The sequence below is a fragment of the Hylaeus anthracinus genome, unplaced genomic scaffold, assembly GCF_026225885.1.
Source record: "Hylaeus anthracinus isolate JK02 unplaced genomic scaffold, UHH_iyHylAnth1.0_haploid 3, whole genome shotgun sequence".
Lineage (NCBI taxonomy): Eukaryota > Metazoa > Arthropoda > Insecta > Hymenoptera > Colletidae > Hylaeus > Hylaeus anthracinus.
The window spans coordinates 16,643,229-16,665,660 of record NW_026535284.1 but is presented as its reverse complement, the minus strand read 5'-3'; the positions used below and the strand labels follow the sequence as shown (position 1 = coordinate 16,665,660).

Genomic DNA, 22,432 nt, shown 5'->3' with positions numbered 1-22,432 from the left:
CCAACTTTAATTTCCCCTTACTCGAAACCCCCGAAACTCACGAAAACTTGGTCTCGCATATATGCGATCTCTAAGTTCCAGTTTTATCGAGCATTTACGTATGCGATTCCTATTCGGCTTCTATTAGCTTGTAGCAAACAAGAGGGGGTAGCCAAAAGTGGTGAGTTTCCCCTTATGCGGCATGAATTACTGTTACTCGGCGAATCATTGAACTTTCGAACTTTCGATCGCGGATAGAATTTTCTTGTTGTTGTTTAAACAGGATTTTGCTCATTGATTCCTCGCATAAGTGAAATCGTTCGAATCGTTATGATTGACTCGATGTATCGATGCAATTATAGATTATTTGTCACGGAGTCACGACACGATGAAGAAATTTGATAATGCAATTGGGATTAGAAAAATGTTAGAACGTAAACGATAGAAACTTAAATGTCCAGCCCGTACGTTTCTTTCCTTACAAAACATAGTCTTCCTTTTTCGAATAAAGAGGTAATGCGTGCATGCGATAGGTATGTATGTAAATGCATACATGTATACGTGCAACGGACAAGCCTTTTCTAGAGATATAATTATATGCATCCAAGAGAGGTGAACTGAATCTATTGGTAAAAGATGACTACATGACATTTGTCACGTAGGCAGATACAGATACTCCATACTAGCAATGGCCATGTCTAATTTTCATGTTGAAACTTAACGACAAGCGAAAGTGCATAAAACACCACATAGAGTACCACCGAGTACATTTCGTTGGTAATACGAAATCTAATATAAAAATTTGCGTCTTCTTTAACATATTTCCGAATGTTCTTGAATGAAAAACACGTCAAACTATAGGACAATGTTTTGGATACACGTACACCCTGACGGGATTTATGCAAACTAAAAAGTACAGTTACCATTGAATGATTGAATGACGTGTTGCGTATATTTCTTGTTTTGTAAATTGTAAATATACCGAAAGTAGGTTAATTAGGTAATATAACAAAAGTGTAGCCATGACGGATGAACTGAAATTAGATCACCGTGCAAAAAAAAGAATCAAAGAGGTTAAAAGAAAGGCAAGACCAGGTAAACATGTTATAACCTAATTGATAACCTATACGTTGACGTGATATGGGCTTAAATTAATTGTAACAAAACAATTGTTCTTCACGTTTTATTTTATATTAATAGTATGACTAGAAGTAATTGAGAGACCGTTTGTCTTCTTGCGACCTCGTCGTTATAAACAGAATTTGGAAAATACGATTCAAGAACGAACTGTCTTTGCCGACCTTGGATGATGTAACTCCAAATTTACTCAAAGTATTATGATAATATAACACTATATTATGATGTACTTACAAGTAAATAGTTTATCGTTTCAATCGTTGTATAAGCATAAAGTATTTTTTATTATGTAGTATCGGTAATATCGTAACAAATTTCAATGTTAATCAAACTTTTGGTCTTTTTATACCATATACTTTATATATTTCTGTTTATAAGGTGTCCCGATCTTCTTCTTAAAATGCCACTTGAAAATTTATTTGAAAGGTAAATGCTTTTTTTAGAACTCGGAGATAAAGCAACTTGGACTCAACATGGCTACAATAAAAAATTTGAGTCCTTTTGGAATGTCGCAGACAACGTGGATCGTATAGAGGAATCCAAAGTATCTGCAGAGGAATTTATAGAAAAATACGAGAAACCTTACAAACCTGTGATAATACAAGGTGTTCAAAATAGCTGGAAAGCCCAGTACAAGTGGACTATAGAGGTTCATAATTAGAGAAGCACGTCTTATATGTATAGTTAACATGCAAGATACGTTATAGCAAGATTTTTTAAATAATTTTCTATCAAATTACAGAGGTTAGTAAAGAAATACAGGAATCAAAAGTTTAAATGCGGAGAAGATAACGAAGGATATAGCGTTAAAATGAAGATGAAGTACTATGTACGTTATATGCTTAATAACGACGACGACTCGCCTTTGTACATCTTCGATAGTTCCTTTGGTGAACATCCAAGACGAAAAAAGTTACTAGAAGATTACGTTATCCCTAAATATTTCCGCGATGACCTTTTTCAATTTGCCGGTGAACATCGAAGACCACCGTATCGTTGGTTTGTTATGGGACCCGCGAGATCTGGTGAGTACCTTTGTTACATTATATAAACATCTTATGAACATGTTACAAATAAATATTGTACGTACAGGTACAGGTATACATATAGATCCATTAGGGACAAGTGCCTGGAATGCGTTGATTTCTGGACACAAGCGATGGTGTCTATTTCCTACTCATACCCCTCGAGAACTTCTCAAGGTGTCTGCATCCGAGGGTGGTAAACAAAGGGACGAAGCCATCACATGGTTTTCCATGATTTATCCTCGTACAAAGCTACCTACCTGGCCACAAGATTGTTTGCCAATAGAGATCTTGCAAAATCCTGGTGAAACTGTCTTTGTTCCTGGTGGTTGGTGGCATGTTGTTTTAAATCTCGATGAAACTATAGCAGTTACACAAAATTTTTGTTCCCGCACAAATTTTCCAGTTGTTTGGCATAAGACGGTAAGACTCGACGCATTCTCAAATATTGCAGTTCAATAAATCGTACCTTAATTTTGGAAATAATACATCTAAAATAAACATATGTGGCATCTATATAATTTCAAGATTTTAAAGATGTATCGATAATTGTTGTGCAGGTACGGGGAAGACCAAAATTATCGCGTAAATGGTTAAAAGTTCTCAGGGATAAAGAGCCAGAACTGGCAGCATTAGCTGAAACTATAGATGTAAAGGAAGATACGGGCGTTGCTAGTGATTCTTCCAGTGGTTCATCGAGTAGTTCTTCGAGCAGTAGTAGTAGTAGTCAATCGGAAGATGAAAGCGCAGACGACAGTGGTCAAGAATCATTAACAGCGCACAAAAAGAAGAAGAGGTATTACACACATTTTGTATTTGTATTATACTTATATTGCATACAAATTGAAATAAATGTAATTTATTTAAAGAAGACTATATCTAATATTATTAGTTTGTTTATTTCTTTATAATTATAAACATAATTAGACATAATACTGTTTTAATTTTTAGAAGAAAACTAAATAACAGCCAACCCTGACAATATCAAGCATTTGGGACCTACAGAGACCTCAGACTGTACAGTATTAATCAACAATTATTGTTTGTACTAAGAGTAAATATAATTATTACCACCTTCATGTTCATAATAAAATAAATGCTAGATAATACCAAAGTCATTCTTATTAAGTAACTTTGTTTAAATTCTACGCATAGACGTATCACGATAATGCACTCAATTTCTCGTATAATGTCGCTTTGAAATTTAAATACCAAAGTCACTTAAAGGCAAAAATACATTGACGTACGTTTACCAACATAAAATGTAAAAAATTAATATTCCAATAAGCAATAAGTCAGGTGCATTATCGTTTCAAATTCTATTTATTAATCTCCTATTGTGTCATAAATTAATACAAATTAATAAATAAATAAAAAATTATAGTTACGAAATGAATACAATATTTCACTAGGTGCATGTATTAGCTTTTCAACGAGTTGCTTCTCTGGAAAGTTCTTGCATCTTTCTTATAGTAGCTCCACAGCCTGACCGTTCCGTCACTTCACGTCGACACGATGACCATGCAAAGTACCAAAATGGAGTGTAAACACATAGAAGCAAAGGAACGAAAAAGTTAAATTAAATTTTCATGTTCGATAAACTCGTTCTTAGCAACATTTATCGTTCGAGTAGTTTACAAATTTGTTCCTTACAATTATGACAGATATACGTGTTCACACACTTTTCGATATCAACAAAGTGTGTTTCGATAAGCATGCGCGCCACCACATCAACAACCTATAAATGCAAAAGAATAAAATGCAATAATATAGAAAAATAAGTTAAAGGGAAACTGTGGAAATAGACATGGTTAGCGAGGAATCGGGAATACGCCACAGCTTCACTTCTCCAGAGCTGTAATCAATATTCACGATGTTATTCTATTTAAGGAAATAGTTATAGATATGCTGAACCCAAGCACACGTTTTAAGCTCATTAGATAAAATATTTAACGTTAGGGAAAAATTAAAGAATAGTTTTAATTGATCCAAGTTTTAGTATGCTTCGGATCAGTTCGGTATAGATAATAATATGTATAAACAAATATACATATACTAACTTGCTTGCAGTAAAAACATGCTGTTGATTAGTTGTTACAGCATTGATCGCGGAACCATGTGCTCGAACTTCACCTATCGGAGCACATTCCCCTCCTTGATCCTTTGATACAGACCATGCCTTTAAAACTCCTCCTCGACATCCTGAGACCATGATGGATCCACAATTGATCATACACAAACCCAAGATCCAATCTCTGTGTGCGTTATTCAACGATTGGACAAGTTCCATTCTACTTAGATCCCACCTTTTAATACACATGTCTCTTGAACCTAAATAATAATGATAATTAAAAATATACGAAATAATAATACGTTTTTATTCGTATGTAATGTATGTAAAAATTTTATGTTTTATGATATGTACTTACCAGAAAATAGTGTCGAATCACAAGTAGTTAAACATTGCACTCCATCGTAATGAGGCGGTGCTAAACTAACGGATTGCCCTGATGTATTTGGTTCAACAAGCGATATCAAATGATCCTTGCTGCCCGCTATTACACGACCATCATTCGCAACAGCCAAGCACATTACCGCTGCTGTATGCGGTGTACTTAATCTTCCATTATACGTTAATTTACGAAGATCCCATACTCTAACCTTATCGCTGGACGCAGTGTATAATTCTTGTTCATCCATGCTAAGCACCAGATCATTGATAGTCGTTTCACCGACAGGAACTTGAAGCATTCTAGATGGTGTTGATAATGCAATTGGCCCACTTTGAGCCTGGCCAGACGAGAATAAAGTCTTGACGCAACTGTTGCCTATTCTCAGATCCCAAACTTTCACATACGCTGCGGAAACACTGAACAATAAATTTTGTACTGGCGAGTATTTTACCGCTACGACGTTGTTTGGATGACCGCTTAACGTTAGGTTTTCAATTCCTGTTCTTAGATCCCATACTTTCACAGTTCGATCTACAAATAAACAAGTACACGGGATTTAGCGATCCATATCGCACGTGCATCGCGTCTTGTACCTTTCGAACCGCTGAATAGTAATTCTGCAGTCGCGCATATAGTCAAAACTGCTTTACTGTGACCCTCTGCTACGTGAGAACATTGCAAAACAGCTCTTGGTGGTGTCTGAAAAATGTTACTGGTGTTGTAAGCATCCAAACAAGTTTTTGGTTCGGATTACTTTTACCTTGCCTTGATATTGAGAAATGATTCCTTTCATTGGTTGAGGGTCTGTTGATGCTGGTTGCCTACTCGCAGTCAGCCTGGAGAACACATTTTCTTCTCGACTGTTGAATCGTCGATAGGTTGTTGGCGATCCAGGAGGCGATGACACATCTGTATGTGCTACCTGTTCCCTAGTTGAGGTTTGTTATGTTAGCGTGTTAGTTAGCCGGGTTCTTGCCGGTTTCTATTCCAGGCTAAGTTACGTTGGTTTCAGGCACAACCATGGATCATGCATATGATCATACAAAATGTAAGTGTATTAATTTTGCTAACATTGAATCTTTTATACACATCTTTCTCTTTCTCTCTCCCTCTCGGTTTTTTTTTCATGTGTATTTATGCACGTGCGTTTTCCGTTTCAAATGTAACACGTTAATATATTAATATAAAAGATTATTAAACAATTACAGGATTCATTAATTATTAATGCACGAAAGAATTAATTAATTGCAAAAACTACATGTTACAGTTCATTGTGTAAGGTATTAAAATAATTTTAATAGAAAAACAATGATCCACCGAAGGGCCTTCTCACAATCAGAAGTGTTGTCATAAGACAGTGCACGTTGAATGTTTGTGCTTTTATTTATTAACTGACATGTATACAAAATAACTGCTTACATATATACAAATTTATTATCTTTGCACGAAGCAACGTATTTCGTACAAATAAAAATGTTCGTGTCATTTATACATATTTATATTGCAAATGCATCGAAATATATGTAAATATAATACATTGAGTTGATTGTATCATGTTAAAATAAACTTATCGAAATAATTGTAGTAATAATTGTATAAAATGTATTATTAGCAACTTGTTCAAAAATGAAAGAATTTAGAGAATTTATCTAGTAACGCGTAGAACAGAGCGTCAAGACAAAGATACATAAAGAATATGAAAATAAGGATGTGCTTCAGGATTATCACTCACATAGAGCCTCCACCTGGATGTAGCGGTCGTCGTAGTGGCCTTGGTGACGTACTATCGCGTCGATTTAAGGTAGGGGATCCAGTTACGTTACCATACTGACTTCTCGTTAATACTAATCCCCTGAGTATACACATTTATTATTGTCAGCTCGAAATCTAATTTTAGTTTCACATATACGTATGAGAGATACAAAGAATTTCTACTTACTTTAAGCTACCTGGCGCGCTAGGTACCCTTGTAAGCGGATGATTATGATTTTGACATTGCTCCTCCGTTTTCAAATTATCTGGGCTCGGTTGAACCCCGTAAAGAAGTTCTTGAGGTTGCGTAGTTCTTCGTCTTACTTTATTATTACGTTGCCTTTCCTCTCCGATTATAACTTGACTATAAGTTTCACTAATATTTAAACATAAAACTAAACTTGTACCAAGTAAATAAAATGGGCTACTTTGTCGTATTATAAATCGTAATTTAAAGTAGAAAGATTGAAAATGCTTGAGTAATATAAAATTGATTTTATATCGAGAACGAGAAATATTACAACGACTTACTTATCTGGCGATGAGCTTCTTGAACTTGGAGGGCTATAATTCAATGTATTATGATGATTGTTTGTGAGAGATAAGAGATCCCTGTCTCGTAATACGTGTTCTAATAATTGATGTTGCACGTCGCTTTCTTGCGCCACTTGATTTAATCGAGATTCCATATCTCGAACCTCGAGCTGCTTCTGAGCAGCTACGCAGCTCTGTTCCACGGTAAATGCTAGCATTTTTTGCAACAAGTACTGTGCTTCGTCTACCGTTTGAATTGTCGATACCAGAGCTTCAACACCTGGTTCACCCTCTGCATCTCCATCGCCCATTTCCACCATATCGCGTTGACACTCGGCGATGCTATCCTATAGAAAGTAATTTGAAGAATACATACATATAGTCAAAAGATATTGTATAAGCGAACAAAAAATGTTTACCTGCAAGTAACTAATTTTGCTCTTCACATTGTCGATTTCTTCGTCGACATCAATCATGTCACCCCTCGAATTTGTTATAGCGTTTCTTTGTTTTTGAAGCTTTTCGAGTTCTCTACCCAATTCCTCGCGTTCTTGAAGAAGTCTTTCCATTTCTCTCTCCGTTTCCGCAGCTGCCTGCTTGGCCAATGCTTGTTTCGCGATAGTCCTTTCGAACGTCAACCATCTTTGCTTTAAAGCTTTTGGATTAATTGGCTTAGGCGGTGCTCTACCTGCAACTTTTTGACTTAAGCCTCTGTCCCTCTTTCTTAACGCTGTAACCTCTTCTTGCTTGCGTCTAAGCACTACTTCTCTCATTCTTTTATCAGCCTCTAGCGTTCTGATCATATTCGCATTTTTTCTACTTTCCTTGCGTAGTTGTGCTATTTCTTTGTTGCGTCTCAGTTCGTTTTCTTTATGTCTCTGCGCCTCCTCGCGCATTTTATTTAACAGCTTCACTTTTGCTCTTTTCATTTCTGCCAATTCGTTTCGAAGTCCTCTTAATCTGTTCTCATTCTGAGATTGATTCTTAAGCAACCTTGCGTGTTCTTTTTTCGCGGATTGTAGAAGTCGCATTTCTTTTTGCATAGCAGCAAGTTTCTTCTCGTATTCGTCGCGCAGTTTCTTCACCTTTTCTGTGGGTGGTGTTGGTTGCTGTTGCAAAGAATGTAATACTTTGTCTCTTTCTTCTTGAGTGTCCTTGATGCGAGCTTGTAACTGGGCAAGTTTATCCTCGTAATGCTGTTTCATTGTTTGTAGTCGTCGTTGAGATAGCTCCAGTTCCTGTATTAATCGCTGTTTTACGTCGATATCCGACGTTAAAGCTTCCAATTCACGTCCCATAGCTGCCTCTTCCTCATCTTCTTCTTTCCTATCAGTATCATCATCCGAATCATCGTCGCTCGCAAAGTCTTGACCAACTTCTGTATCTTCACCTTCAGCTTCATCTACCGTTTTACTGACGGTATTAGTAACATATGCTTGCTGTTCCTTTAACAGAGTTAACGCGTCAATTTCTTTTTGCAATTCTTTTTTCGCATCGTTTAATACTGACGGAGAATCACTATGAAATATGTATCCAGAGTCACCATAAGGATTTGCTGCGTTAACTTGAATCTGTCGTTTCTTAAGCTGTTGATACATAGCCTCAGCTTCCAACAGTCGAGCCCTTAACTCTTCTATCTCTTGAACATACCCTTGTACTAAACTTGTTACTTCGCTATTTCCACCTGTCGACGATATCCACTGACCGGTAGCTTTCTCTGCCAGCAGAAGAACGTTCTTTGCTGTCAATGCTTCGACAGTTTCCGAAAGAGCTTTAACTCTAGTACGAAGACTTTGCAATTCGCTACTTAACATTTGATTTTCGTGCCAAGCATCATTCATACCATCTTCCCCGACAACTCTTTTGCCTTGTCTATATTCCATTAACTCTAACTGAAGTTGCTGTATTTCTCTTCGAAGAGAAGCTATTGTTCTCGAACTCTTGTCCTGATTAATTGTAACTTTGTTTTTAATATTTCTTGCTCTATTTGCGTACTTAAGAGTGCTCAGAGTTTCCATAAAGTCTCTGTCGCTTGGCGATACGCATGCTATCATAACAGTTTGGCTATTCCCTCCCAGTGAGTCTTGAAGTAGCCTAGTCAATTTTGAATCTCTATATGGAACATGTAAAGCTCTCTTTGTTTTGTCACCAAGCGCTGAAATTACATTACCTAAGGCCAATAATCCACAATTTATAGATATTCCTTCTTTTGCTCTATCTCCTGTAGCGCCTGTTCTTTTTAATCTTTCGGAACCAGCTAGGTCTACAAAATGAAATTTAGCCGTTAAAGTTTCAAATTCGCTTGCTGGTTCTGTGCCACTTGTATCGATATCGGCATCCGGATCTTCGACTTTTATACATTTTTGCTGTCTTATATACAATGTAAATATAGCGTGTGATCTCGACGACTGAGTATTCATCTGTGTAGACCCAGTTGTGCGTGACAGTGCCCCCAATCGTAAATATTCTAAAGCCTGTTCCGGACCAGTTACAATTCGTGGTTCAACACCAGCTAAATGAATGTTGCCTGCGGTATCTTCGTGAATACGAGCACCGCCTCTCGGTCCACCCGGTTCTAATAAATCCTTCAAGTCTTCGTTATACAATTCCAAGAATTGTGCAGTAACCTATTACGATACATACGTAAATTATAAGCTTAAATACTGCGCATAAGAAACATGATCGTGTAATTATTTATTAATCGATTATTAACGTGTCAAAATAGACATTTCATTAAATATTACAAACCTTAAATTCTGAAGGCATTTGCGCACGTTCCCTGGCGCACTGCTGTTTTTCTGTAATTCCATTGAAAAGGTGTTTAATAGCTCTAGGAATGATTCCAATTACAGTCTCATCGACTTCTACGTCGAAACCAGTGCCCATGGTATAGGTTTTTCCAGAACCAGTTTGACCATAGGCCAGCACAGTTGCGTTATACCCATCTAATGCTCCTTCTACTAAACGTGCGACACACGTGTCGTAAATTGTGGATTGCCCGATACCAGTGTCAAAAACATAATCGTACGTGAAGGCCTTGTCTGGTCCAAGAAAGACCTGGGGTTCTCCTGGAGGAACTTGTGTACAAATTCTACACATATCGATTACTTCACGTGCTACTTGAGGCCTTATTCTGCAATAAACAATAAATAATTATATTAAAATTTTGAACCGTTTCGATATCGTTTAAGTAATAAATAAAACGATATAGAAAAGAATTAAAAAGAAAAAAAATATTCTCTTGAAATAAGTAGTGTCATATTTGCATAAATTTAAAAAAATAGGAACTCCACGAATTCGATCCTGTTATTTCTTATGTATCAAGTACAATCGATCGATGTATCTATACGTATGTATATATATGTAAACATATATCGTTTGAAAATATTGTGAAAGTTGACGGTGCCATGTGCATCATCAGCTGTTTACTTTGCTTATGTCATTCGCGTAAAGCACGCGGCAATAATCGAAAAATTGCGAATATGCTGTGTATACGATCTGATTTCGAGATTAATAAATACGGATGTACGGAAATGATAGTGAAACGTGTACTTGACGAGTTACGCAAAAACGAACGGAATGCAGTGAGAGGTGGACAATTCATTCATCGGAAATCGAGATGCGAGATATTTATGCGTTCATTATACAACCGGTATAAAGCCTGCCTACGGCATCTGACACTTTAAAAGGAGATATTATGCGATTAACAGTTGAAACGCGGTACTGCGTAGAAAAAAGAAACAACATATCGATGATATTCTATGTCTATGTAGATAGAAAATGATTCGATTCGTATGTCGATACAAATAATATGTGTATAACCAGACATCGAATAAACTGATAAGGACTTGTTTTAAACATGAAATCCGTAGAAGTAATTTCATGAATATAAACAATAAGATCGTTAAAGTTTAAAGTCGATTAAACTCGCAACAACAGTGTTCCGATGAAACAAAAACGAGAAATCAGATAAGCTGTATCGGGCAAATATGTTCGCATTGCGTATGTAAATACGCAACTTGGAGAAAGTTGTAAAAATAATGAGAGCGTTAAAAATATAATTCCAATGCTTCGAATTAGAACAATGTTTCGCGGGAATATTTGGATTACTATAGATTAGCATTGTTAAATGCTGTCATCGTAAAAGAGGTTTTTTAGTTTGCGCCAATGCGGTCTACTCTACGTAATAGCAAAATCATTTTAACGATTCTTGATGTTGTACATAAATACATATATCAGCCGTACATATACTTACCGTACGGCGACGCGTACACTCGTGTCATCGGCCATCTCAACGTTGTATATTGTGCAACTCTTTAAGACTCGACAGCGATAGAAATTTTAATGGGGTAACCGACGAGAAACTGGTGCGATTAGACCGAAACTATTTAGGCGACACGGCTATAATTTCTCGTTTCGCGAATATACTGAATGCGCACGCGTTACTATATGCGGTGGCCGTGAAAAAACCGCATTTTTCGTTGCCAACGCGCGCATAGGCGACCGTGAAATCCACTCAAACATTTCTCATAATAACGAGAGAAAAATCGCAATCCTAGTCGCGTACTCTAGCGTACTTGCGTCGGCCCCAACGTCTGGACTTGACTGGACTGCACGGATCACGGATCTTAGATTGGAATCGGTAAGTCACTCGTAACTCGTAACGTAACGATTGATAACGATTGGTAACGACATGACGACAACCAACGACGACGACGACAACGACGACAGTGTTGCTCTTCGGTGTGATCACGTCCACTGTACCAGTGGGGGGTCCAAGTCCAAGTCCATGTCCAATGCAGTCTGATGCAGTCCAAGCGCAAACAGCAAATGCAAGCAAATGCAAGCAAATGGCTGGGCACTTGGGGACTTGGGTAGGGGCCGCAGGGGGTCCAAGCAGGTCCAAGCAGGTCCAAGCTGGTCCAAGCTGGTCCAAGCACAAAGTTTGTAGTGCCGCGTGGGAAAAATTCACCCAACTAAATATATATTCATACACGCGCATGCGCTCTACATTTTAGTTGATACATACATTTGACACACTAACAAAAGTAGCGTTTTAAAGTTTTAAACCAAAGAATCGTATCAACTATGTATTTACGAAAAATAAAGAATATTTAATGGAAAAGTATCTGTGGCGCCATCTTACAAAAACAATAAAAATTATTTTCATTATAAACTTGGGCATTTTCCCACCGATGGCGCTACAAGTTTAAAAAAAAAAACAGCTCGCCATCTAGCAGCGACATTGAGAACTATCTTCGCTAGAAACTTGGCAATTTTCCCACGGGTAATGCCTGGTAACTCATTGTTTGTGCGGTGTGTAACGTGTCAGATCACGTATTTGTTAAGTATACCGAACAGTGTATACTATAAGGTAATCTTTTAAGGTAATTATATACCTTCTTAATTCCTTCCTTCCTTCATTTTACTTTCCAACTACTCTTCATTTCTATTTACTTTGAAATATTTCGTGTTCGAATGGAAAACAAATTAATAGGTTAATTCTGTATAACATTTCAGATGATTACAGACGTGCAGCTCGCCGTTTTTTGCAACATCCTCGGTGCGACGTTGTTTTGTTTAGTATTCCTATTTCATTATATAAATGCAAATTATTCAAAATAAGGAAATGACACAAACTCTTAAACATAACCTCAATCTGCGTCATCAAATATTTGTACACGTACAGATGGGGTTCCATATCAACATGTATTTGAAATTGTACGAATGAAGTCTATCGTTTAATGTAACTGGCTTTAACTTTATAAATACAATTAACCACATTAAATAAAAATATATTTTCTGTATCCCATTCTATTGTACAATTACAAGAATCCATATGTAATAAAGATTATTATATAATCAAGTAAGAGATTAATTAATCTTTTGTTGAATGTAATGATTTACAAATTACTGAATTTGCCTTTGTTATCGTGTAAAATAAATGACAAAAAATACTACGTTATAGTAAATGAAAGTAACAGGAGTAAGTGTCGCGTTTCGTATTAGTATTACGATCGGTTCAGCTTTGTGTAGCTAGGTTCCATGTTCAGGTGACATCCTTGAGCATGAAGTTAGCTACTGATATCTCGTAATTATATGTATATATGTACATATATGCATAGTGTTGGTATAGTCAAAGTATTGTCTTTTATATGCACACTGATGCACACTTGCGTATAAAAAATTTACGATATATATAGTTTTGGACATTTTACGTGTAAATTTAAAAAAGTTAGCCAGCAATGACCGACGATTCCAATGGGGAATCCACGTTCGAATTTGTTGAAAGGAAGACGGATGAATCTTCCGCATCTGGAGAAATCGTAAAGACAGGTGAGACGGAAAGGCAAAACACAAACACCTGCGTATCTGTCAAATATCTTTGCAAATCAACAATTTCCATTCGCTTGGATATTTTCTTACAATTTTTACATAATAGAACAAAATTTAAGCGTGCAATATGAAAGACTAAAATTTTATCAAGCGTAAAAGATACGAAAAATGTAATAAGAAATGAATTCGGAGATGTAGGATACAATACAGAAAACTTATATCTCTATCTAATTTTGTTTAACAAAATTTTATAAATGGTTTATAAAGTAAAGTATGATAAATTTCAGTTTGTATATAGAAAAGCAATAGTTTGCAGGCCAATGAATATAATTGTCTAATCTCGACGTTTTTTCGCGATACACATAATGTATGCAAACGATAAAAACATTGTAATTTTCAGATTCTTTTAGCAGTTTATCTTCGTCTACGTCTCTGCTAATGCCATTAGGCATATCAACATCCACAGGAAATTTGTTATCGAATCTAGCACCGCCTATCGCGTTGCCAAGTTTTATTTCCAATTCGGGAGCCCTATTATCGGACAGATCTCATCATTTGGAACCATCTATACAAAAGAAACAAGAACCCACTAAATCAATGTTAAATACCGTTGTTCAGTCTAAGCCTCTGCAGCAAGAAACATGTCATGCGACTGCAGCTGCTACAGCGATGGTATCTGTGCAAAATCTAGAAAGCACGGCACAAACGGAAAGCCCAGTGCAGGATTCAGGAATGGTTGGCGGTGGTTTACTATCGTGGGTTAAAGAAACAGTAGTGAACAGTAATGTCTTGAGCAAAGTTGCAGAGAAAGCAAAGAATAGCGTTAACACTATGATTACAACATTAGATCCTCAGATGCGTGAGTTCATTTGTAAGTAAAAAAGTTACTAATCCTGGCATGGAAATAAAGATGAAAATCTGAATAAACGTTCCTCTCTTTATAAATATGTTCATCGTACTAATACTTTGGCTTGTAAATTTTCTTCTCAAATGTGTGTCATTGTATGCATAATTATGTTATTGCATCATATCTGAAAGGAGTGTATGTATGTATATACGTGTCGTGTTATTTTTGGATAATCTGCAGGCTAAACTTAATTCAATGAACACTGTGCCGTATACCGTCTCAACTGTCAATTTTATCATTTGCTTTGAAAAGTAGGGTCTGACACAATTTAATCCGATTATTCGAATGTCGTTGAAATCAAAGACAACATTGTATCTATATACATATAACTTCACGAAAAATAGCTACGACAAATTCTAAATTATAGCGTTGAAAATGAAAGTTTCATAAATTAAATACAATCATTATACTGTCCGCGAATAGTGGTTGTGCGACATGTTAATTAATGTACAAGCCTATGCACGGACTCTATTAAAAATGTACATTTCAGATTCTGGCGGTGATGTAGAAATTGTAGTTGCTTCGGATAAGGATGTGAAAATAAGTCCTGTACGTCAAGCTTTCCAAACAGTATTTGGAAAAGCAACGGTAACGTAAGTAACATAATATATTTTGTAAATAATTATAATTAATTATAAATCACGTTTCGTGTTATATTACATTTTGAATGAAATACTCGGTTACTTTTTCAGTGGTGTGCCAGTTGACAGTTTAGCTATTGCTGCTCAACCAATTGGTTTTGCTGCTGGAGTAAAAGGAGCAGAAGAGAGAATTAATTCTGCACGAAATATTCCAACCCTACCAAAAGATATGCCTATAATTGCTGTGGAAAATTTTTTGATAGAAGTCGGCGAGGATAAGTGGTACGACTTGGGAGTAATACTTCTCAATGATCCTAAACACAATGTGAATTTACAAACATTCACTCAAATGACACCAGTCCCGAGTCAAATAGTAACAATGGCACAAGAGGCTACACCTGAAGATTATCCTCTTAAATGGTCTGGATTAGCAGTTACCGTTGGTAGCTTAATGGCAACCAATTTACAGGTTTGTTTCAAACAAAAAGCTATACAATTATATTGTTGTTTTTTTTTTTAACCGAAACAAATTTCCAAAGGTTTCTCACAACGAATGGCATCATGCGCTTACCGGGGTTTCTAGAAGGGACACTATCCTTTTAGCAGTTCAATCGTTGGCTGGAATCTACAAGAATACAATTAATCCTGTGTAAATTCTTATAGAAGAATATGACGCAACGCAATTTGTCGATACATTGCATTTTTGTAAATACAATTTTACTTATTTATAATATACTTGAAAAATGTATCAAAATTCATTTCGTAAACTAATAGTTCTAACGCTATTTTGATGCATTATTGAAAATATGTATTTAATTCAATTTTAATACATGTGACTTGTTTACTAAATTACCGTTCATAATTTGAGAAATCTACTTTAAATATATATCTTGTATTGACGTGTACAAAAAGATTAATGAAATCAAGAAATCAAAATGTATAAAAAATAGGTTTGATACATTAAACATTCATCATTTTATTAAACTATAAATAATGCCTCAACTATTGCAATAATATTTTCATATTTAGATATAAATAATTTCAGGTGTTTTTAACAAATCGAGTGGATAATAAAAGAAGACATTCCATTTCTTAATTTCATCTTTAATTTCCAGACATATTTTCTTTCGGTACGATTACATTGCTGTGATTCTTTTTTGTTATTAGTAACTTCGGAATTCGTCCAATTATTTGAGTTGAGAATATGAACAAAAAGAGACTAATCTTGATGAACAAAAGCAATGTAAAAAATCACAATTCCTTTTTCTTCTTTATATATCATACGAAATGGGCAACATGTTGCCACATTGAAAACAACAATCGAGTCTTTATCTGATGGTGATATGCTAAAAACGTAAAGCCACTAGATCTCGTTAATTCGGTGGCATGTTTAGTTAAATAAATGTACAAAATATTCCTCCCTTGCGCTGGCATACATAGTTTCCGTTATAATTACAATTTATTATCTTTTTTCATATTTATAATCGTATATTTCTCGCGGTTCATTGCGCAAAACAAAGTTCATAATAAACCGATGTGGCTGTATACGGCTCGAGCGATATTAATTGAATTACAATATTTAAATAGGTATTTAAATATGGTGCGCGCGAATCTAGGTTACAATTTGTCAAGGTATGCGTTCAAATCTGGGAGACCTTCTTTCAGTCCCTTCCTCTTACGTGTTTCCTGTGAAAATGCAAATAATTCTAAATTAGCAGACGTTAACTAACACTGGTGCATCGTATAATATTATATACGTATAATAGAACGGTAAAGTATTGTGTGTTTCCCTATTCAGGCAAACCAGGATAGATAAGCTACTGGAACACCAAAACAAAAAACAGTTTTCTCTTCCACGAGATTAAAAATGGTAATGTATTTACACTTATCCATTGCCATCAGTTATGATCGTGGGGGTATGTATTTTCTCCAACACTTAGCAAAAGAATAAATAAATAATTTACCTGCACAACTGTGTAAGGTCTAGAGGCAGGTTCCATTGGGTCGCCAGGTAAAATCTGCCAATGGTCGAATACGCACTGTGGGAAAGCTTGTCCTCCGGTATTGGAACGCAAATCGGCAGTAAAACCGAAGGACTCGTTTACTGGAAGAAATGCTTTAACAACGAACATAGGCGTGCCAGCAACTTGCTGTTCTTCGAATACGTGACCTCTTCTACGGTTAAGGACTCCGTAGATACCACCGACCGCTATTTCAGGACACTGAAAGTATTAAACGTTTCTTGTTTAAGCAATACATCAATGAAATCAATATTTCAACAAATTAGAAATTACAGAGCTTGGCTTACCTGAATTTCACACAAATAAACTGGTTCCATTAGCCGGGGAGACGCAGTTAGGAGACAAGCATAAAGGCAACGTCTTGTGGTAGGTATAATCTGACCACCACCTCTATGAATAGCGTCAGCATGTAACGTCACATCGTGAATGTTAAAACGTACTTCTCTCAAATTTTCTTCCGAAAGAACACCCTACATAATGGATAATTAAAATTATGAGTTGATATTACATAAATCAAAGATGATGTAATAAAGTATTAAACATGTATCCTTTTGGCATGCATATCTTGCGTACCTCTTTCGTGGCCCATTGGAATCCAGCTATAACAGAATCTTTAATTTCGTTAAGATATTGTACTCCTTTCGAACAATCTACAAGAATATTGGGTCCTGTTCCATCAGGGCCGAAGCACCAGATCTTCCTGGCTTCGGTTACATCGTAATCGTACTTTTCACTTAAATAACGAGCACGTACTTTGAAGTCGTCCCTTGGATTAACTTCGCCCTACAAAATTGATAAACGATAAGTAAAAATAAATTATTTATATATTTGTTCATGAACAAACAAAACATACATTGTCAATATCTTCAGCGAGACCCTCGGGCATGGGACATGCCATCATGAACAAACGATTATGCTTATTGGGTGATTTAGAAAGACACATTTGATTCGATTGTTCCGAAATCGTTTCTCTGTAAGAAACAACGGGATCAGATTTCTTAATGGGTACGCAAGCATGATCTTCTTCCAAATCTTTCAAACAAATTTCGAGATGAAGTTCACCAGCACCAGCAATAATATGTTCTCCAGATTCTTCGATGATACATTGTACCATAGGATCAGATTTTGCCAAACGTTTAAGACCTGAATAGGAGTATTTTATTATAGTTAATAACATGCGTACCGTATAGGAAATATTAGTTGCACTTAATTATAATCTTCAGATTTCAATCAAAATCACAGCTTATCATAACCCAATGCTCTATGTATAGTTTCATCCTTAATGTTAGTAAATTTTAATGTATCGCACAGTTCGTTAGATTTATAAACGTACCTTCGACCAATTTTGGCAAATCTGCTGGATGTTTAGGTTCGACAGCGACACGCACTACAGGGGAGACTGAGAACTTCATAACTTTCATGTTATGCGCATCTTTAAACGTGGTAATTGTACCAGTCTTTACTAAGAATTGATCAACACCAACAAGTCCGCAAATATTACCTGCGTTAAACGATAAACTAATCAATACACAACACGTACAAAAATTCCAAAGGACATTTTAATATTATCGATCGTGTCAGTTGGCCGTTCTATTATCTTTCAAAAAGCTATCAGTACAGGTCTGTGAGAACAATCATCATTCAATTATTTGTTCAAGTATCAACTATGTTGAATTCCTTAAGAAGCGTATATATATATATACACAAGTTTACAAACCAGAAGGCACATCTTCGATCGCCTCGACATAACGACCCATCATCAAAATTGTACGCTGAATAGCTTTCTCGTAAAGATCTTCCTTTTTGCCTGGTTGGAAGTTAGGACCCATGATACGTGCTTTCATGCCGGTGCACACTTTTCCAGAGAATACACGGCCAAAGGCGTAGAAACGACCTTTATCGGAAGTTGGTACCATTTTTGAAACATACATCATGAGTGGTCCATTTGGATCACAGTTCTGTACAACAAAATATTAATATGAACATGAATATACCGATTCGTATATGCAAATATCAACTAAATGCGAAATGCTAGTCAGTTAAAAATTTTAATATCTATCATGTTATTATTATCTCAGTACAGGTCTGTAATATCATCATTCATAATAAGATTCGAACAGCAACACGTTTTGGACATTAATATTAAAGATATTTCATAAATACCTTAATACCAATAGCAGCTTCGTCATCGTGTGGACCTTCGTATAACATTTCCATACGATATTTTTGAGCAGTTACAGGGGATGGTAAATGGATGGCAATCATCTGAAGTAAAGCTTCTCCAGCAGGTAACCATGTTCTCATGACAACCTAAAATATATATAAAAGAACAGTAATAATATGATGGTGTACGATAATCGATTACGTAAATATTTATGATTCAAATATTATCAGAAACTTGTTCGAATGATCAGTCAAAAAATTTCAGAAGAGGTGTCAGAAAATAATTAGAACAATCATCATAAATACTCGAGTGTAAAATACGGCAGTGTCATATTTTCTCTCGCTTAAATAGAATCGATTATATACCCTAGAAATCTTACCTTAAGCAGTGCTTTACCATCTTTATCTTTGTCCTCTGGTTTCAAAACAATTCCTAATTTCTGTAACAGGTTGTCTGCTTCTTCTTTTTTGTAATTCATAATACAATCGAATACCTGTAGATTCAATTTATATTGATATTATTTCAAATAAGGTAGTCTTTACGTAATATAACAATAATACAATATTATCAATCGAAAACTTACCTTATAAATTGGATCTAAAACGTACATGCAGAAAGATCGCTTGTTATCAGTTTCCTTCTGTTTGCTCCACTTCTTGGTTTTGGTGTTGACGAATGACTCTCCCCATAATCTATTCATAAGTTTCACGATATCAATGTTGAATTTCTCAGCATACATTTCAGCAAATTGTTTTAACGTAAACGCCCAACCGTGAAGACCAGAACCAAAACCGACGGATCCTTTGCTAGGATCTACCTGTATACAACAAGCACAAAGTTAGTATAACACATTATCTACAAAAGAATTATCTACTTACTCTAACTTCACCCATGGGACCGGTATCATCATCCGAATATGTAGCAATAATAACGTTAACGTTTTCAACGATACGTTGGAAAGTTTGATAGAGATCTTCGCTATCAAGCTGAAGTTCCAACAGTGCTCTGTCCATTTTGTTCATGAACAATACAGGTTTGATACGTTCAGCAATGGCTTGACGAAGTACAGTTTCAGTTTGTACACAAACACCTTGAAAAGGAAAGACTCGATGAAAATTACGATAAATAAAGGGAAAAAAAAAAAAGAGAGAAAAACGAAAAGAAATATACATATATATGTATATATATATATGTAGCGATTGTGGCAATTGTGTCGTAGCATGCTAGTAACGGACATAAGGATAGAGGTCCACTAACAGCGTTTAAACACAGCTGCTTTTAATCTCCTTCCATTAACGCACCGTCAGCATTGTCAATGTGTATCGGTCGGATAAATCAGAGCCGATACGCTACAGAGTAACACTTTTTGTGCTGGAAGGGAGTTGTTTGATACAAATAAAAAAAGGATCATTTTTACACATTGATATCGTTATTAAAAATTAAGACTCTGTGATACATAAAACAATATGCATTTATACAATTCGAAGGGAATAGTTGTAAAATATGTACCAGATACACAATCGACGACCACAAGAGCTCCATCGGTTACGCGAAGAGCAGCCGTTACTTCGCTAGAAAAATCGACGTGGCCAGGTGAATCGATGAGATTGATTAAAAAGCCCTTTTCATCCTTGTCGCGCTGATCAGGATTTTGGATAAAAACTAGATCTTTTTCGTCGAGGGCAAAGAACATAGAAATAGCACTAGAAAGAAATTTAAAGTACTAATTATAAACAGGAAAACAAAAATTACAAAATAATCCTGCTACACAAAGCAAACTTACGTGGATTTAATTGTAATACAACGTTCCTGTTCATCCTTACGAGTATCTGTAAAACGGGTCTCACCAGCTTTGGCACCAGCGATAATACCGGCTTTAGATACAAGGGAGTCTGTCAAAGTTGACTTTCCATGATCGACGTGTGCAATGACGGACATATTTCTGATGTTTTTCTTTTTGTCCATCATGGCACGTATCTCGTCTACTGTGAAGTTCACCTGAAACAAAAAACATTCTTGGTAATTCCAAAGATGCATACATTACTATACTACGATCACCAGGAAATATACGGATTTCGCGTATTTCACACAGCGCTATCGATAGATGCACAAAGGAGAAGCAAATTTAACAACGTCAACAACAAAGAACTTGACAAAAATTCAATATCAATTCAATTATGTGCACATTTGACGTTTCTCCGAGGTACGGAATTTTAAACTCGAAATAAATGTTGGTTTGGTTTAAAAAAGAAAAAAAAAAAAAGAAAAAAATTTAGTAATCTTGATACTGACCATATTGGAATTAAAGCTTCGCAAATCTTGATAAATACTACGGACACGTATACGTTATTAATTTACAAGAAAATGAAATAGCGTCTTCCCATGTGGACATTTTTCTTTGCACAGCGTCCGTACGTTTCTGTATTGAAGTAACTCCTGACTCTAGAATTTTACGACTTCTCCTTATTCACTACATACACCGTACAAAGTACTCGATGTATTTGTCTGCATAATAACTCTTCTCTGTCGAATTCCTGATGCACAAGGGATCGTAAAGAACGATTCACGATGTTCCAAGAGCATGCTGACTCGCATCGAGAGCCCTACAAAGCTCCATGACACGTTGCCTCCCAAACGAGAGACGAAACATATTTCAACTCTGAACACCGACAACGTTCAACCCTTGGGACGTAAAATTTTCAGGAATGTCCTGCCGGAATATTTGTAGAATCACCAGAGATCATTGCCCCCGGCATATCCACCGCAAGCCTCGAAATTCGTCCTCGAAAGGAGTTGCGCAATCCCAAGTAATCCGCCAGTTTTTTGAATTTTCCCAAACCCGGGTGACGCTCGGTCTTCAAAAATATTCGCATCTCTGCACTCCACGCACCATACGGTTCTACATGTTCGTGATAGTTTGTAACGATCATACGTACCATTTTGGATGTTGTCCGATTTCCGTTGGCCTGGTCAGAAATATACGTGCACCAACAATGGCGGACTCCCTAAGAAAGAACACGAGTTTCGTGAAAGGGACGAACGTTCGTGCACGATAGAGGGCACCGGTTGTCACGCGTATTTCGTGTCGTGCACAGGACCAATTGGAATTTCGTGATCCCTACCACGTGGCCGAAACTGCGTGCGCAGCTCGCAGGTGATTATATACAATTTAAAATGCAATACTCTTTCCGTTTCCCTTTCCATAACCTTATTTCATCTGGTTCGTAATGGTATTGTAGCAACTGTTATGTATGATGCATGATGTTGCCATCTGAACAGTCCGAATAAAAATATAAAAAGGAATATTTATTTACATTTTACATTAATTTTTTATTATTCTTTTTTCATTTTAAATGTCGATATTATTACATTCAAGGTCAATTCATTGAAACGATCATACAAATTCCAGTTGATTGCTTTGCGGGGTAGTCAACAAAAAAACATTTTTTTAAAGATTTCTATTATTACTACAATAGTATTGTGTACATGATCGAGAATATGAAATAGATTTGCCTGTATGGTATTAGCAAAGGAAGAAAATAC

General features: G+C 36.1%; 5 protein-coding genes across 9 annotated transcripts; 3 read left to right on the top strand and 2 right to left on the bottom strand.

The window, feature by feature from the left end:
* The first annotated feature begins 858 nt into the window (after nucleotides 1-858).
* LOC128893599 (bifunctional arginine demethylase and lysyl-hydroxylase PSR) lies at nucleotides 859-3,231 on the top strand. Its single transcript, XM_054154689.1, has 6 exons — nucleotides 859-1,074; nucleotides 1,560-1,765; nucleotides 1,859-2,141; nucleotides 2,209-2,564; nucleotides 2,702-2,937; nucleotides 3,093-3,231. The coding sequence occupies exons 1-6, from the start codon at nucleotides 1,002-1,004 to the stop codon at nucleotides 3,118-3,120; spliced, it is 1,182 nt and encodes a 393-aa protein (XP_054010664.1). The 5' UTR covers nucleotides 859-1,001; the 3' UTR covers nucleotides 3,121-3,231.
* LOC128893591 (kinesin-like protein KIF21A) lies at nucleotides 2,939-11,720 on the bottom strand. 4 transcript variants are annotated; one of them, XM_054154656.1, is made up of 11 exons: nucleotides 11,136-11,712; nucleotides 9,629-10,013; nucleotides 7,300-9,507; nucleotides 6,878-7,227; nucleotides 6,534-6,722; nucleotides 6,327-6,446; nucleotides 5,355-5,523; nucleotides 5,188-5,293; nucleotides 4,571-5,125; nucleotides 4,202-4,472; nucleotides 2,939-3,996 (listed from the first exon to the last, which is right to left on the bottom strand). In XM_054154656.1, the coding sequence occupies exons 1-11, from the start codon at nucleotides 11,168-11,170 to the stop codon at nucleotides 3,924-3,926; spliced, it is 4,461 nt and encodes a 1,486-aa protein (XP_054010631.1). In that variant the 5' UTR covers nucleotides 11,171-11,712; the 3' UTR covers nucleotides 2,939-3,923. The 4 variants fall into 4 exon arrangements, with proteins under 4 accessions (XP_054010631.1, XP_054010630.1, XP_054010629.1 ...); XM_054154655.1 differs by having other exon boundaries at nucleotides 2,939-3,641; nucleotides 11,136-11,708; XM_054154654.1 differs by having other exon boundaries at nucleotides 2,939-4,472; nucleotides 6,534-6,710; nucleotides 11,136-11,720.
* A 295-nt stretch (nucleotides 11,721-12,015) lies between these two features.
* On the top strand, nucleotides 12,016-12,687 carry LOC128893607 (dolichyl-diphosphooligosaccharide--protein glycosyltransferase subunit 4). Its single transcript, XM_054154701.1, has 2 exons — nucleotides 12,016-12,254; nucleotides 12,401-12,687. Exons 1-2 carry the CDS (start codon nucleotides 12,171-12,173, stop codon nucleotides 12,503-12,505), a joined length of 189 nt encoding a protein of 62 aa, XP_054010676.1. The 5' UTR covers nucleotides 12,016-12,170; the 3' UTR covers nucleotides 12,506-12,687.
* A 289-nt stretch (nucleotides 12,688-12,976) lies between these two features.
* LOC128893600 (protein PRRC1-like) lies at nucleotides 12,977-15,456 on the top strand. 2 transcript variants are annotated; one of them, XM_054154691.1, is made up of 5 exons: nucleotides 12,977-13,216; nucleotides 13,617-14,075; nucleotides 14,614-14,716; nucleotides 14,816-15,173; nucleotides 15,244-15,456. In XM_054154691.1, the coding sequence occupies exons 1-5, from the start codon at nucleotides 13,126-13,128 to the stop codon at nucleotides 15,355-15,357; spliced, it is 1,125 nt and encodes a 374-aa protein (XP_054010666.1). In that variant the 5' UTR covers nucleotides 12,977-13,125; the 3' UTR covers nucleotides 15,358-15,456. The 2 variants fall into 2 exon arrangements, with proteins under 2 accessions (XP_054010666.1, XP_054010665.1); XM_054154690.1 differs by having other exon boundaries at nucleotides 12,981-13,216; nucleotides 13,617-14,087.
* A 336-nt stretch (nucleotides 15,457-15,792) lies between these two features.
* LOC128893595 (translation elongation factor 2) lies at nucleotides 15,793-21,976 on the bottom strand. Its single transcript, XM_054154667.1, has 14 exons — nucleotides 21,826-21,976; nucleotides 20,673-20,887; nucleotides 20,399-20,592; nucleotides 19,768-19,979; nucleotides 19,473-19,706; nucleotides 19,269-19,382; nucleotides 18,889-19,035; nucleotides 18,443-18,683; nucleotides 18,059-18,226; nucleotides 17,579-17,868; nucleotides 17,299-17,508; nucleotides 17,013-17,195; nucleotides 16,669-16,926; nucleotides 15,793-16,390 (listed from the first exon to the last, which is right to left on the bottom strand). Exons 1-14 carry the CDS (start codon nucleotides 21,826-21,828, stop codon nucleotides 16,322-16,324), a joined length of 2,538 nt encoding a protein of 845 aa, XP_054010642.1. The 5' UTR covers nucleotides 21,829-21,976; the 3' UTR covers nucleotides 15,793-16,321.
* Between the last annotated feature and the right edge of the window lie 456 nt (nucleotides 21,977-22,432).

Bases quoted from the DNA above. Each gene is read 5' to 3' on its own strand.
- LOC128893591 (XM_054154653.1), bottom strand. From the start codon at position 11,170: ATGGCCGATGACACGAGTGTACGCGTCGCCGTACG. The intron at 6,723-6,877 runs GTAAGTCGTTGT...TTTAAATATTAG, and splicing joins AGAAGCTCATCGCCAGATAA to TGAAACTTATAGTCAAGTTA. The intron at 6,447-6,533 runs GTAAGTAGAAAT...GTGTATACTCAG, and splicing joins AGCGCGCCAGGTAGCTTAAA to GGGATTAGTATTAACGAGAA.
- LOC128893595 (XM_054154667.1), bottom strand. The intron at 19,036-19,268 runs GTAAGATTTCTA...TATATATTTTAG, and splicing joins ATGGTAAAGCACTGCTTAAG to GTTGTCATGAGAACATGGTT. The intron at 17,869-18,058 runs GTACGTTTATAA...ACTCCTATTCAG, and splicing joins TTTGCCAAAATTGGTCGAAG to GTCTTAAACGTTTGGCAAAA.
- LOC128893599 (XM_054154689.1), top strand. From the start codon at position 1,002: ATGACGGATGAACTGAAATTAGATCACCGTGCAAAAAAAAGAATCAAA. The intron at 1,075-1,559 runs GTAAACATGTTA...TGCTTTTTTTAG, and splicing joins TAAAAGAAAGGCAAGACCAG to AACTCGGAGATAAAGCAACT. The intron at 1,766-1,858 runs GTTCATAATTAG...ATCAAATTACAG, and splicing joins AGTACAAGTGGACTATAGAG to AGGTTAGTAAAGAAATACAG.
- LOC128893600 (XM_054154690.1), top strand. From the start codon at position 13,126: ATGACCGACGATTCCAATGGGGAATCCACGTTCGAATTTGTTGAAAGG. The intron at 14,088-14,613 runs GTAAGTAAAAAA...TGTACATTTCAG, and splicing joins TCAGATGCGTGAGTTCATTT to ATTCTGGCGGTGATGTAGAA. The intron at 14,717-14,815 runs GTAAGTAACATA...TTACTTTTTCAG, and splicing joins TTTGGAAAAGCAACGGTAAC to TGGTGTGCCAGTTGACAGTT.
- LOC128893607 (XM_054154701.1), top strand. From the start codon at position 12,171: ATGCCTGGTAACTCATTGTTTGTGCGGTGTGTAACGTGTCAGATCACG. The intron at 12,255-12,400 runs GTAATCTTTTAA...ATAACATTTCAG, and splicing joins CGAACAGTGTATACTATAAG to ATGATTACAGACGTGCAGCT.